We start from the raw sequence: 16,135 nt of genomic DNA, 5'->3' as shown, positions 1-16,135 counted from the left end.
ATATATACATATATATACACACACACATACACACACACACAATGGCTGCTTTTACTTGAAAAGTTTTCTTTTTTGCTAACTTTTGCTATACCAGTTATTTGAATGTGTTCAGCTTCATTTTATCCCATTTGGACTCTATAAGAAAATTCCTTTTTAAATTTATTTACACTTAATTCAGTATAAGGTTTGTAGAAGCTTTTAGTTTAGGGATTTTTTAAAATTGTTTTTATTTTTATTGGTTGTGATGTTTTAGTGTTTCCTTACTCATCCATCTACAAATACTTTCCTCACCAGCCATCTAACTCTTACTGGAACTGTGTGAAAAGATGACTGTGAAATCACCCAATGGGTTATAAAGTTGAAGCCTACGCAGGGCTTACCTGAGCACAACCCTCTTTCAGTGGAGAAGGCTGGAGTTTTCTGTCTATTCTCTGGTGTTGAGGTTAAGAAAATGTTAAGCAAGTTGAATAGTTAAGCTATCAACTGATGCAATTCATTATTACTGTTCCTCTTCTAAAAATATAGCTTATAGTCATGGGGCTTTCTCTTTTACTTAAGGTTGCCCAATTCTGTCCCATAGAATCATTCCATCTATTTTCCTTACCATCCACTACTTTTAAATAGAAAGATGGATAATAGTAATAGCTATTGGTAGTTTCAATGTGCCAGGCACTTTCCGTTCCAGGTGCTTTACATGCATTAATTTATTTAATCCTCACAACCCTATGAGATAGGCACTATTATACCCATTTTATAGATGAGAAAACTGAGGTGTACAGAAGGGTTAGATCTATGGTATCTTGATGTTTCACTTATTCATACCATCTCATTCTTCACATTCCCCAGCTTTGTTAGTTTTCTTTTGTTATTTTTTGTTATTTTTCTACTGCTTTAAATTCTTTTCTGCTGATGAAATAGCATTCACAAATTACTATTTTTTTAAGTATATTTTATTGATTTTTTACAGAGAGGAAGGGAGAGGGACAGAGAGTTAGGAACATCGATGAGAGAGAAACATCGATCAGGTGCCTCCTGCACACCCCCTACTGGGGACGTTCCCGCAACCAAGGTACATGCCCTTGACCAGAATCAAACCTGAGACCCTTCAGTCCGCAGGCCAACGCTCTAATCCACTGAGCCAAACCGGTTAGGGCCACAAATTATTTTTTAATTTAAAGATGCCATACTATTAAGTGAGTGAGTTCCACTGAATTTATCTTTTTTTCTTTTTCGCCTACAACAGTGTAGTGGTAAGTTCTAAGGATATCATAGAAAAATGATTACACATGTTTCACTTCAGATATGTTAAGGTCATATTATCTGTGTACTTAAAACCATTTAGAAATATTTTTACAAAAAAGATTTACATGTAAGAAGTTTTGTTTTTTGCAATTACTTGCCAACAAATTGAAACTGCTTATCTTTGCGTGTTTTATTTCCTTTTTTGTTCATGCTGTGAAAGTTATCTGTAATAATAGATAAAAGTTTAGTAAACAAGCAGTCAGAAATTATTCAGTATATAGTATAATTTAACATTGCATACTTAGACATGAATATGTATTTAGACAAGAGTTTATCACACAATACCTATATAATTATTTTATAACTGGATTGCTGTTTTAATGACTGCTCTTACTAAATCTAGTTATATTAACTATTTATGGCCTATTAGTACCATCTATACACACACTTATAGAATATTCTCATTGTCTTAATGCCAAAGAAAGTACAGATGGTTTCGTTCATCTCAAGTTTTGTTAATGTAATGTTATTTTTTTTGTTATATACTTAGCACTTTTATATAAAATTAAAATTTTCATAAAATCAGTCCCAATATCACTGTTTTGCTGATATTATTATAATAATAATAGATTTTATTTTAAACTTTGAGTAATGAACATACTCACAAATGCCTATTTTGGGTAATAAGTCTTATTGAAGACATATCTGGGTATTCTTATATAATGATTATTTCTTATAGCATTATACATTATTTTCAAACTATTAACATTTCAAAATATATTTGGTTTACTGGTAGAAGATTAACACTATTTGTAATGTAGCTAGACTATGTCTTCAATAAGACTTATTACCCAAAATAGGCATTTATGAATGTGTTCATTATTCAAGTTTTAAAATAAAATCTATTATAATAATAATGTCAGAAAAACAGTGATATTATATACACACACACACACACACACACACACACACATACATACACACTAAAATGAGACTTTTGGCCTAGTCTTACACTTGGGAGATGACATGGTTTTGAAGAGTTGCAAGTTTTGAAGGATGGTTGTTGAAATACTAAGTAGAGAAAAAACGTAGAAAATAGGAAGTAGGCAACTCAGGACATGAATCTTTGTTATTTAGGAGAAGAAAATAGAGTTGAGCATCTGTGGGATAGATTTTGAAGCATTTAGAAGCATGCCTTTGTGTGCATCTGTATGTTAATGTATCTCTGTGCCCTAACACAGTAATTGATTATAGTCTCATTATACATACTCTACAATCGTTTTTTATTTGTTTCCTACTGGACAGTACTTGCCCTCTATATATTTCTGCTTTTATATATCCATCCAAGTGACTTGGATCCTGCTGGCCTTATATCTCTTTCTATTTTTTGTTCTGAGATTTTGCCTTTGCAGCAGATGGCAGAACCCCATGTTGTTCCAATCCTATCCCTGCTCACTGTAACTTTGTACCTTTCTTATATTCTTGTCTTTTTCACTAACCACTTCAGTTTCTGCTTATGTCTTTTAATCCTGAAACACCTCTGTTCAAATGGTGATGTTGTTCTCAGGATAGGAACTTTTACAGTCAACAGTTACTATATTTTACTATGGTAAGGAAACACCCTAGCAATATATTTCCCCATCTTTAGTGCCACCTTTCATCCTCAGTAAACAAGCACCTTTTGAAAGTAATATCATTTAAGATGCATTTTATATTTAAATATAGTCAAAGTAGTTGAATGCATAATGAGGTTATAGTTTTGAACTAATCTGGAATCACTTGTATAAGAAGTTGGAAAACATCACTTATTATGCTTGTACAATATTATTTAAGTAGAACTATTCCTATAAAACGTGTGTTCATGTTCAGAGGAAACATCCCAAATTACAAAGGCCTTGCTTATCTTAGTTTACAATATGTAGAGCAAGTGATAACCAGGGGTATTGAAAACATTTGTACATATGTAAAAAGAAATATTTTTGGTTATTAAGTGCATGTAAGTGATAAAAACTTTAGCAACAATCAGAAAAATCTGATGTTTCATGGTTTAGCATCCTCCTTGACATGAGGTAATTTACAAAAAAAAGTATTGGCAGAATTTATTTTTTTTTCTTGACCATAATAAATCTTTTGAAAACACCCATAGTTAATAAAAATGATTTGTTAGTTAAGGTAGTAATGTAACTAAAATCTGTCAGTTACTTAGATTACCAAACAAGTAAGGTGTGTGATTTTCAACCAAGGCCACAAACTATACGAAATGTTTTGAGATGAAAATGTTAAAATTAATTAGCAACTCTAGTTAAAGTTTTTGTAACTCATCCTAAATCATAGCGATTGGATACTGAGGATTTGGGTTTTTTATTTGCTAGGGATAGGAATACTTGGCTTACTTCGTTTTTGGCTAGTCAATAAATTGAGATAAAATGCCTAGTAGGATTACAAACAAGTATACCTTTATCATTCTAGTTTGGGGGTGGGGTCAGATGATATTAGTATATTAATGTTCAAATTTGTCTTACATGAGTGATCAAGTTGTGGAAAAAATTTATAGTTGTCCTTATGTAGTCATGTAAATTTGCCTGTTTTATCTATATTGCTTAACTTCAGGCAGTTCTATTTCATTTACTCAATTAGTTTTTATCAAGTACTATATATTTGGCATTGTTTTATACCCTTCGGGCATTGGAAATTACAAAGATTGCTAGTACATAGTCCCTAACTCCTAGAATCCTTTGCATGATTTCACTGTTCTGCCCCTAAAACATTCCTAGAACTAGATTTTTAATTTGTTGCCACCACAGTTTTTTGTTGTGTTTTTTAAAATCTCAATCCAAAGAATCTGGTAGGTGTTCTGCAAATGTTTGTTCATAGTATTTGAAGTTAATAATCACCTTTTTGAGTGTAGTACAAAATTTTCTTTTTATAAAATTTTGTCACAAAATGAATACAATTTAAAGGAGTCAGATCTTTTGTAAATCAGTTTTAGTGATTGCTTATGGTTTATATTTCTGTGCTTTTTAAATGTGGGAGTATATTACAAGAGCTACATTAAATGTAGGCAAGAAGACAGGCACAGAAATAAAGCAGTTCTTTGGGTGCTGTAGTCTTCCATGATTGTGCTAATAGATTTTGACAACTTGTATTTGACTATCATAGTTTTATCTCAAGTAGTCAAGTAGTATTAATTTAGATGCCCCATCTGAATCAGTAAATGTAGAAAAACAAACTTGATTTCTGTAAATATTCCAATTATTTAAACCTACCAATCCAAACATCTCTTTCTTTTTTTATGTATATATATTTTTATTGATTTCAGGGAGAGGGAGAGGGAGAGAAAGATAGAAATATCAATGATGAGAGAGAATCATTGATGGGCTGCCTCCTGCATGCCCCCCACTGGGGATCGAGTTTGCAACCTGGGTGTGTGCCCAACCAGGAATCAAACTGTGACTTCCTGGTCCATAGGTCGACGTTCAACCACTGAGCCACCACAGCCAGGCCAAACATATCTTTCTTGAACATTATTTACCTTAATAGAAAATTGAAATAAAGCTGTTCTTAGCAGGTGATTGTTGAGAAGAAATTCTGAGTAATTATTGAGGAAGGTCATTGAGATAGGTCAGCTAGAGATGGACACGCAGCCTGCCTAATAATTGGATGGATGCTACCTGGCTGGAAGATGGAGCTGATTGGTGGATCAAAATCTCAGAGGGAAACCTTTTATTTTTAGGTTAAATGTTTATTAAGAATTATATTCCATGATGTACTATTGTATGCTGGTATTTAACTACTAAAGAATGAAATGATCAATGATTATTACCCTGCCAAAAGATTGTTTTAAGTGATTTTTGGAATGTAAAATATATTTTGAGTGGTAGTAAAATTTATTTCTTTAAAATATGGAATTTATAATATATCTAGAGTTAGAATATAACATATCTTATAAATAAGTTTGTTCTATTTTATGTGTTTATTTGCTGAAGCCATCTTTGTGTTTCTTCAGGTTTATGTGAGATTAAGGCCATTCTTCAGGGAATTCTTGGAACGAATGTCTCAGATGTATGAGGTAAACATGCATGAACTGAACAGCATAAATATTTTATTTTATTCAACATAGTACCCATATTTAGATCATGTATAATGATTACTTCTTTTCCCCTGAATTTATAGATCATTCTTTTTACTGCTTCTAAGAAGGTGTATGCAGACAAGTTACTGAACATACTAGACCCTAAAAAGCAACTGGTCAGGTAAATTTAATTAAGAAATAGTGGAAATGTCTGTCACACTGATCTATGAAATTACTATGATTATATTTAACTTTAATGGCCTTTTTAAGTTGGCTACATATTTAGAGATTTGTCATGCTGAATGGTGAAAATAAATGAACTTTTTAAATGCCCAAACTCTTAAAGAGTTCCTAATGCTATAATTCCAGACAGACGTTCTTTAAAAGGACACGAAGATCAAATGTATTTATTGTTACATCTTTATCCTTACTTCTTTTGGGATTGGGGGAGGGAAGTAGGTGGAATTTTTCACTGTGTGCATGATGTTTTCATTTCCTTTATGTTGATATAATGCATGTGATGGCACCTTTTTAATGGCATAGAGAAATAAAAGTTAATTTTAACAGAAAGGATTAAATTAAACACTCTTGCTTTTTTCAAGAGCAAATTTATCTTCCATGGAAAGAAAATGTTACATGAATCTAATTGGGAATTGCAGTTGGCTTAGTCCTTCAGGTTATTCCCTGTGTGTGTGTCCTGAGCCAGCAGATACAGTGTGTTCCTGGTTAGGTGGATTGCCTTGGGTAATTTTAAATAGTTTGAAAATTAGTTAAACTGAGATATTAAGACTAAAGCAGTCTTACTGCATCCTATAAAATATGGGAGTTAATCTTTGAGTTTTTGACCAAGAGCTGAGAGTGATGCCACAAAAGGCTTATAACAACCTTAATAGCTGGCTATTCATTTTCTTGAATGCTTTCTCCCATATTGTCTTAATGGAAAATTCTAAACTTATCTACGGATTAAAATTTGTCCTTATAGTTAGTTTTATTTTTATCTTTAATATAAGCAAGCTTTAGACGTACAAAATAGAAAATGTATTTTTTATTCATTAGAGTGTATTATAATTTATGCTCATTTTACCCAACTTCAACAAAAATATACAAATGATTTTGCTTTGATCATTCATTCTATTCAGTCCCTCCAGTGTTCCAGGGAATAGTGGTGAGCCACATAAGCCCTTCCCCTCCAGGAGCTTTCATTTTACTGGAGGACAAATTGTACTCATGCAATTATAATCTTATCCCTCTTTTAAATTAGTTTTCTAAAATATTCACATTTAGGAGTTTAAATTTATTTTATCTTGTTACAATATGAAAACTGAAAACAGGAAAACCTTCTGTAACCGGTTTGGCTCAGTGGATAGAGCATCGGCCTGCTGACTGAAGGGTCCCAGGTTCGATTCCGGTCAAGGGCATGTACCTTGGCTGTGGGCACATCCCCAGTGGGGGGTGTGCAGGAGGCAGCTGATCGATGTTTCTCACTCATCGATGTTTCTAACTCTCTATCCCTCTCCCTTCCTCTCTGTAAAAAAACAATAAAAAATATTAAAAAAACAACAACAACAACAAAAAACAGGAAAACCTTTTTGAAGAATATATTGAATTCATTAGAGTGCTATAGAGAACTATCTATGTTGGTGACAAGGTAAACTCAGAAATTCCTATGATCTCTCAATCCCATGAGTCCAAATGCAAATTTGATGACTAGCAAAAAAATAAATAAAAATAACAAAAATATAGTTTCTTTCTAAAACTGCAAATGTATGCTATTGACTCTCGGATTTTTGAATACTGGAGAGGCTTCAGCTTAATTTAAAGTAGCTGTTAGTATCCATATACATATTCAGTTGTCTCCTGACTTGGGTGAGCTTGCTGCTCGTGAAGAGAAAAGCATTGGTACTGACTTGCATATACATGCTCTATCTGCCTCTCCAATTGCCTCATATCTAAATGTTTATGCAAATAAAATTACTTAAATCCTTTTATTTAGTCTATTTTTTCAAAGTAGGACTGTCTTTAAGCCTTTAGAGATAGATGATAATTTAATTAAAAGTATTTATAATGGGGAAAGAATTATTTATACTATATTTTGTCTGGTTGTAAAATTCTTAACTCTTTGCCATTACCACTGGCAGTGATTTTTTTAAAAAAATTTTATTAAGGTATTACAAATGTGTCTTTATCCCCCATTATCTCCTCATCCCCCCGTCTTGCCCTCACCTTCACCCCCTGTCTGCATCCATCACTTGTGCTTATATGCATGCATACAAGTCCTTTGGTTGAGCTCTGCCCCTTACCTCCACCCTCCCCTACCTTCCCTCTGAGATTTGAGCATCTGATCAATGCTTCTCTGTCTCTAGATCAGTTTTTGTTGTTCATTGGGAGTGATATTTTTAAGGTTGAGGTTTGTTTGGGGAGGTGGTGGTGTTAGAACTATGACAGATTTTGTTGATAGAAATTGCCCTTTTCTTAAAATTGCATGATTAAAAATACAGGTATGAATGAGTAGGCCTTGGCTTTTGAAAAATTGTTTAGTGAAATTAAGACACAAGGAAGCCCTAACCGGTTTGGTTCAGTGGATAGAGCATCGGCCTGCGGACTGAAAGGTCCCAGGTTCGATTCCGGTCAAGAGCATGTACCTTGGTTGCGGGCACATCCCCAGTAGGAGGTGTGCAGGAGACACCTGATTGATGTTTCTCTCTCATCGATGTTTCTAACTACCTCTCTCCCTTCCTCTCTGTAAAAAATCAATAAAATATATATTAAAAAAAAGACACAAGGAAGCCAAACTATCAAATTATTATACAGGACTAATATTTTTTTAGTTCGGAATGAAGATTATATCATTATTACAGTACCTAAGTATTATAAAACCTTTAATAGCTTTGTTAAATTATACAGAATTTTTCAACTTAGCATCTATCATTAGTGAAACATCAGTTTACATGTCATACTTAAATCTAAATTCATTTCATTCAGTCTTTGTTTTTTCAAATGACATACACACACTAAATTGAAAAATGAGTGGGAAAAGTTGAAATGATGGAATGTTTTGACCACCTTTTCTCAAAAATTGTAAGGGAAACTAAAAACATATTTTTTAAATGCCAACACAGAAACAGTCCTTCTTATATTTTCTATTCTGGTATGTACAGGGGTAGGGAGGCTTTGTGGCCTTCTGGTTAGAGCAAAGGACTGGGAGCCAGGAAGATTCTGGGTTCCAATGCGGGGCTAACCACTGACTTACTGTTTGACCTTGGGCAAGTCACCTGACCTTCTTGTGCCTCAGTCAACCATCTGGAAAATTGGTTTAAAAGCCAGGACCTTGCTGACAACCAGATGCTGCATCTGAACTGAGCTTTCTGGTTAAATAAATTACAAAAACAATTTACAGAGTTTTTAGTCCCACTTTATTTAATATAACATTTTGGGATAAACCATTTAAGACATGGTAATATTTGGTTGTAAGTTTTCAGTAATTGCTAAGAATTTTTATAGTAAAGCTATAGGCTGAAGCTTAGGCCCACATTTGTGTATGAGTTTCCTTTGTGACAAAATAATAAGACGTAACGTGTAAAGCCTATGGTGTGTTCGTATATGTTTCAGTATATGTTATACTTTTTAGAGGCTGCTTTTTTTTTTTAGTTAATTTGTTTTTATTTTTATGTTTAGGCACCGACTTTTTCGTGAACATTGTGTTTGTGTACAAGGAAACTATATAAAGGACTTAAATATCCTTGGAAGAGATCTTTCAAAAACTATAATAATTGACAACTCACCACAAGCCTTTGCATATCAGGTAGGAAGAGGGTTGCTAAGCAAATTCAGAATGGAAAAAAATCACAATGAGGACAAATGCTGCCAAACAATATGATGGGGGAACAGAATTTTCACTGGAGGAATTTCCCTGTTTAGTGTCACACTTATAATTAGAAATGCCAAATTGGCATACTCCTTGTGAAAAAGTTTCTTTTAAATTGAGTACAACATAGCCCTAGCTGGTTTGGCTCAGTGGATAGAGCATCAGCCTGAGGACTGAAGGGTCCCAGGTTCAGTTCCAGTCAGGGGCACATGCCTTGGTTGTGGGCTTGATCCCCAGTAGGGGATGTGCAGGAGGCAGCTAATAAATGATTCTCTCTCATCATTGAAGTTTCTATCTCTCTTTCCCTCTCCCTTCCTCTCTGAAATCAATAAAGATATATTTTTTAAAAAGATAAAGTACAACAAATAAAAATCTGAATAGTAAATGTGAATAAGAAGGGACAACAAGATAAACATTTAATAATAGCATTCTTATGAGTTATTACATCAGTAATTATAAACATGTTTGAGAATTACAATAGCTTAACCATCTTCCTCTGGTCCATTTTTGACATTTTTTAATATTTTCATGGACTATTTTATCAGTATATTTGTACCCTTTGTTAATGATTCTTTGAAATATAACTTTGACTAGAGACAAGCCACCCTTGCAAGATATATATTGTACATTATGAATGCCTTCATGTGATCCATTTGAGATTTCCTTCACAATCAATAGGTGCAGAGTGGGGATGACGGAAGGTAGGTTGGGTATAGATAAAACAAGATTTGCCTTTAACTTGTGTTTTAAAATGTCCACTAAAGAAAAAGAAAGGTCAACTTCATATGGTTTTGAAATATGTTCAGTTTAGGTCACTACTTTTATTTGCTTACATTTTGAAATGGTTTTAAGAATTTTTTCTTGGTGCTTAGATAAAATCATTTCAATTATCCTCAATCTCAAACAATCCTATATAATAAAGTGGTAATATTCAAATTGACTGTCACACCCTCGCAAAAGATGGCTACTGCCCCGACTTGATCACAAGATGGTTGGCAGGGGAGAGCAGTTGTGTGCAATCAGGCCAGCAGGGGAGGGCAGTTGGGGGCAATCGGGCTGTCAGGGGAGGGCACTTGGGGGCGACTGGGCTGGCAGGGGAGCAGTTAGTTGTTGATCAGGCTGGCAGGGGAGTGGTTAGAGGGTGATCAGGCTGGCAGGCAGAAACGGTTAGCAGGCAGGCAGGCAAGCAGTTGGGAGCCAGCAGTCTCAGATTGTGAGAGGGAAGTCCCTGTAGGATCGGGCCTAAACCACAGTCGGACATCCCCTGAGGGGTCCTAGATTGGAGAGGGTGCAGGTTGGGCTGAGGGACACACTCCTCCCTCAGTGCATGAATTTTGTGCACCAGGCCTTTAGTGTTCTATATAAACTTTTAAAGACTTTTATCCAGAGATTATATATATATCCATAATAATAAAAGCCTAATATGCTAATTAGACCGGATGACCTTTCAGACAAAGCCGGGTCTGCGAGGGAAGCCCAGGTCCTGGGTGCCAGAGGGAAGCTGGTGCCGGCAGCTGGGGGAAAAGGAAGGCCTACTCTTGCACGAATTTCGTGCATCAGCCTCTAGTCTATAATAATAAAAGCGTAATATGCTAATTAGACTGGATGTTCTTCCGTATGAAGCCGGGGCTGCAAGGGAAGCCTGGGTTCTGGGTGCCAGAGGGAAGCCAGTTTTGGCAGCCGGGGAGAGTAGGGCCTACTTTGTACAAATTTCATGCATTGGGCCTCTAGTCTATATATATAAAAAGCCAGTGACCAGAAGGCTGTAAGGACCAGAACTACCAGTCGCTATGACGTCCATTGTGTCCAGCAAACAGGCCTGCTTGAGGGTTGGGCCAGCTGGCCAACTGCCTGCAGCCCCTCCCCCTGGCAGGCCCCGCCTCTGATGGTCCCCCACCACCCTGATCGGTTCACAGCCCCTCCCCCAGCCATCTCCACCCCACATCGGCTCCCGGCACTCCAATCAGGAGCAAGGCTGGCTGGCCAACCATCCATGGCCCCTCCCTCAGGTCGTTGGCCCCCGATCAGTCCCTGCCACCCCATTCGGGAGTGGGGCTGGCCGGTCAACAGCCCCTTTCCATAGCTGGCCCCACTACCCCAGTCGGCCCACGGCCTCTCCCCCCAGCCAGTTCTGCCCTCAATTGGCACCCCCCACCCCAATCAGGGGCGGGGCCGGGCCTGCCAGACCCACCTGTGCACGAATTTGTGCACTGGGCCTCTAGCACATCTACATATATGATAGATGAATATGCAGATTTGCCCGGTATGCTGTCATGTTACAGCTGTTCACGGGATGGGAATGGCTGCAGGGCTGTGGGGCGTCACTTGGGGTTTAAGTGTGATTTCGTCCCGCCCAGGCACACTTCCCCCATGGCTGCAGACAAATCCCAACGCCAACCTGGGGTTTACTAAACTTTACTGGAGCTGCTCCCCACACCCCTACCCACTGCCCCAAGACCCTGCTTTCCCCAGCAGGGTGCTCCGAGAGCCAAGTAGAGCGGGAGCTGCAGGGAGCCACGGATGGGCGGGGCCACCAGAGCCAAGCTCCCAGGGGTCTGAGGAGAGCACTTGAAGGAAGAGGAAGCTTTGGCAAAGGGGCCAGCCAGGAGCCGCAGTCGGGGGGTCAGCAGCAGGCGTGCGGACAGTCCTCTGCCTGAGGGGCGGCTCCTTGCCCAGGAGCCACATTGCCCAGCTTTGGCAAAGTGGCCAGCCAGAAGGCAGACGGCCCAAGGGGCACAGAGCAGCGCTGAGGAGGCGTGCACTGGAGCTGGCTTGGGCCATGGCAGGGTGCTGGTGGGCGGGGGTCTGCCTTGCCTGCGAAGAGTGAGGTTCTGCAGTGGCCCCAAAACGCGGGAAACAGGCGATGACTGCTGGCGTGGAAGGACGCCTGGGTAGAGAGGCGCGGAACCACAGCCCTGAGGCGGGGGTTGAGGGGCGGTGCCACCTCAGTGGAGGGCGCCGCACTGCTGGGTACCCCACTGCGGCGGTTTGGCGAAGCTCGAAGCTCCCAGCGCTAACCGGGCCTCCCCTTGGCCCTTGCACTTCTGCTCCTGCCTTGGCCCAAAAGCAAGCCTGTGCTCACCCTACCCCCAGTTCCCATCCCACCCCACGGGGATGTGCGCCTGCACAGTGAGTGCGAAGCCTACCACCTGCTCCACAGAAAGGGGGGCAGTAATGAATGGGGGTGGGGGTGGGGGAGAGGAAAGAATGTAGACATCCACGGTGAAGAGGTGCTTAAGAACGAGTCTCTAAGTCAGTGGTTCTCAACCTTCTGGCCCTTTAAATACAGTGCCTCATGTTGTGACCCAACCATAAAATTATTTTCGTTGCTACTTCATAACTAATGTTGCTACTGTTATGAATCATAATGTAAGTATCTGATATGCAGGATGGTCTTAGGTGACCCCTGTGAAAGGGTCATTCGACCACCAAAGGGGTCGCGACCCACAGGTTGAGAACCACTGCTCTAAGTCATTATCTCACGGGGAGGTTTGTTCTGTTTGCCCTGGGGCTGTCCCTTAAGAAAGGCAGAGAGTGCAGTTGTGAGGGCTCCCTGCGAGCTAAGTCCAGTTCCACACCCAACTGAAATTGGCCTCAGTTTCCTAGTGTGTAAAATGGATTAAGCGTGTACCAATGCCTTCGCTGAGCTTTCAGGGCCAATTGAAATACTATATAAAGAAAATGAGTGAAGACGTGAGAAAGAAAAGGAAGGGCGAGCAACACAAAAGAAAGATTGGAAGGACCCTGTAAACCTATTGTAACTTAAATAGGTAATATCCTTCCTATCTAATAAAAGAGAAACATGGTAATTAGCGTATGACCGCTACCCTTCCCATTGGCTAATCAGGGAGATATGCAAATTAACTGCCAGCCAAGATGGCGGCCGGCAGCCAGGCAGCTTGAAACTAACATGAGGCTTGCTTGCTTCAGTGACGGAGGAAACCAACGTTCCCCGCCTGCTTTGCAGGCCTCTGAGCCTGCAGTTTGAAACATTGTAACAAATATAGAAGCTAAACAAAACCCCAGAAACCTGCTTTCAGTGAGCCGGGATCTCAGAGCTGGAGTTATACATTGTTTCGATTATAGAACCGAAACAAACCAGATACCTGCTTTCAGCAGCAGAGGCCGAAGAGCTGGAGTCAGAGCTAAAGCTGGCCCAGAAAAAAAAAAAAAGAAAAAAAAAGGAGCAGTTGGGAGCTTCCATCACCCGCTAGCCTGAAAACAGCCCTCAGACCCTCACCCAGACTGGCCAGGCACCCCAGTGGGGACCCCCACCCTGAAAGGTGTGTGACCAGCTGCAAACAGCCATCATCCCCTCATCCAGGCTGGCCAGGCACCCCAGTGGGGACCCCCACCCTGATCCAGGACACCCTTCAGGGCAAACCAGCCAGCCCCACCCATGCACCAGGCCTCTATTCTATATAGTAAAAGGGTAATATGCCTCCCAGCACTGGGATCAGCGGAGCCGCGAGGCCTCCCGGCACCAGGATCAGCATGACGGGACAGCGCCCAAACCCCCTGATTGCCCTGCGGCTCTGTGCGTGACAGGGTGCGGCCCCCCACCCCCCCACGGGCCCTGCTCTTAGAGCCAGAATCTCCCCATCGGCCCTGCCCTGAGTGTGACAGTGGCGGTGCCCCAACCCCCAGATCGGCCCTGCTCTGTGGGTGATAGAGGGCAGCGCCCCAGCCCCCTCCCCGCCCCCCTGCCACGGGCCCTGCTGTGTGTGTGATGGGGTAGAGCCATAACCTCCCCATCGACCCTGCCTTGAGTGTGACGGGGCGGTGCCCCAACCCCTCAATCGACCCTACCCTGAGCGTGACTGAGGGTGGCATCGCAACCTCCCGATCCGCCCTGCTCTGTGCATGACAGGGGGCAGCCCCCCAACTCCCCAATCAGCCCTGCTCTGAGCCCGACCAGGGGCTGCACCTAGGGATTGGGCCTGCCCTCTGCCACCCGGGTGCAGGCCTAAGCCAGCAGGTAGTTATCTCCCGAGGGGTCCCAGACTGTGAGAGGGTACAGGCCGGGCTGAGGTACCCCCCCTTGTCCCCCGAGTGCACAAAGTTTTGTGCACTGGGCCCCTAGTATTCAATAGTGTTGTACTGACAGTATGATGCCAGGTGCGTACTGGAAATATCGGGGAACACTTCGTAAAGTATATGATTGTCTAACCACTATTCTGTAACTAATATAAAACCTGAAACTAATACAAAATAATATTGAATCTTAAGAAATGAAAATAGGAGTGAAATTTTTATAAATTTCAAAGTTTAAATAAAGGCTGTAATGGAAGGGGGAGAATAAAAATAGTGGTTTTCATTTTACCACTTTATTGTCTTTTCAGTACATGAAAAAGACAGTTGTCTTTATATGGTGCTTTTATACTTTTCTAAGTCATTATCTCATTTGATGTTAAGGGCAACTTAAAGCTAAGATAATTATTCCCTCCACTATTCAAAGAAAGGAAATCTTGTTGTCTGGCCCCGATGATTCAATCTTCAAGCCCTTATTGTAAAGCAGGGTTAGTGAAATTTTCTGTGAAGTGTCATATCTATACTAATAAAAGCCTTGGGGGTGATCAGGCCAGCAGGGGAGGGCAGTTGGGGGCGATCAGGTTGGCAGGCAGAAGCGGTTAGGGGCACGATCAGGCAGGCACACAGGCGAGCAATTATGAGCCAGTGGTCCCAGATTGTGAGGGGGTTGTCTGACTGCCGGTTTAGGCCCAGTGCGGAATTGGGCCTAAACCGGCAGTAAGACATCCTGGGATCAGTCCTAAACCGACAGTCAGGCACCTCCTAAAGGGTCCGAGATTGGAGAGGGTGCAGGCTGGGCTGAGGGACACGTCCCCCCTCCCCCCAAATGCACCAATTTTGTGCACCGGGCCATATGTGTGTGTGTGTGTGTGTGTGTGTGTGTGTGTAAAGCCTAATATGCAAATTGTCCCTCAGGAGTTCGACCTGGAGACTGGGAGTTCAGTTGCTTGCTATGACGTGCACTGACCACCAGCGTGTGGTGTGGAACGAAGGATGGCCCTGGCTATCAGCCAGAAGGCCCTGATCAGCCCTGATCTCCAGCCAGGCCTAGGGACCCTACCCATGCACGAATTTCGTGCACTAGGCCTCTAGTTTACTTATAAAACAAATAAGGTTTGCAGTCTTGTTTTTAGAGTCTTCAGTGAACTAGTTTTGAGTCAACTTATGTTCCTGTGTTTCAGATTACCCTGCTATTTGTTGGGAATAAAACAATGAATGGGACATGGTCCCTGTGTAGAAGTATATGCTCTCTAATAGTTTTCTTTGTTTAGACTGGCAGTACCCCTTCATTCACAGTACCTAGCATTGACTATAGGTAGCAAGAATTTTTACCTAGCAAGAATTAATAACTGATTCTTGAATGAGTAAAGAAATGTTTTTAGTTACGTTACGTTAATGCAAAACTTGTTAATGGATCTTTCTTGTTCAGTTTTATATACACTAAGAATAAATTATGCTAAAAACCCAATTAGGCTTCAGGTTTTTTTCTTTTTTAGTTTTTTCAATCTATTGATTTTAGGGAGGGAGGGAGGGAGGGAGGGGAAGAGACAAACATCAATTTGTTGTTCTGCTTATTTATGCATTCATTGGTTGTTTCTTGCATGTTCCTTGTCTGGGTATCAAACCCACAACCTTGGCATGTCGGGAGGACACTCTAACCAATTGAGCTACCCTGGACAAGGCTGATTTCTTTTTTAAGCTTTTCCAAAGTAGGGAAAATGTAGGCAAAAAAGAGGATTTAATTACTTATTTATCATTTTAGCTATCTAATGGAATCCCTATAGAAAGCTGGTTTATGGATAAAAATGACAATGAACTCCTAAAATTGATTCCATTTCTGGAGAAGCTTGTAGAACTGGTAAGTATGTCTTAATTATCTTTTTCAGTTATGCTATTGGCTCAACTTTATTGAAATTGTTTAAATT

At 40.3% G+C, this 16,135-nt stretch overlaps 1 protein-coding gene across 8 annotated transcripts in view; it reads left to right on the top strand.

Annotated features, from left to right (window-relative positions):
- CTDSPL2 (CTD small phosphatase like 2) overlaps nucleotides 1-16,135 on the top strand; it is a 104,790-nt gene that overhangs the window by 83,025 nt on the left and 5,630 nt on the right. For 5 of the 8 annotated variants that reach the window (XM_059702659.1, XM_059702669.1, XM_059702707.1 and 2 more), the window contains 4 exons: nucleotides 5,249-5,311; nucleotides 5,416-5,495; nucleotides 8,990-9,116; nucleotides 15,973-16,068. In XM_059702659.1, the coding sequence (XP_059558642.1) occupies nucleotides 5,249-5,311; nucleotides 5,416-5,495; nucleotides 8,990-9,116; nucleotides 15,973-16,068 (366 nt within the window). The remainder of the gene's footprint in view (nucleotides 1-5,248; nucleotides 5,312-5,415; nucleotides 5,496-8,989; nucleotides 9,117-15,972; nucleotides 16,069-16,135) is intronic. The other 3 variants (XR_009453729.1, XM_059702689.1, XM_059702697.1) reach the window with 3 other exon arrangements.

The sequence above is a fragment of the Myotis daubentonii genome, chromosome 1 (genome assembly GCF_963259705.1).
Source record: "Myotis daubentonii chromosome 1, mMyoDau2.1, whole genome shotgun sequence".
Taxonomy (NCBI): Eukaryota; Metazoa; Chordata; class Mammalia; order Chiroptera; family Vespertilionidae; genus Myotis; species Myotis daubentonii.
Note: the sequence above shows the minus strand (reverse complement) of the source record. Positions and strands in the feature narration are given on the sequence as shown.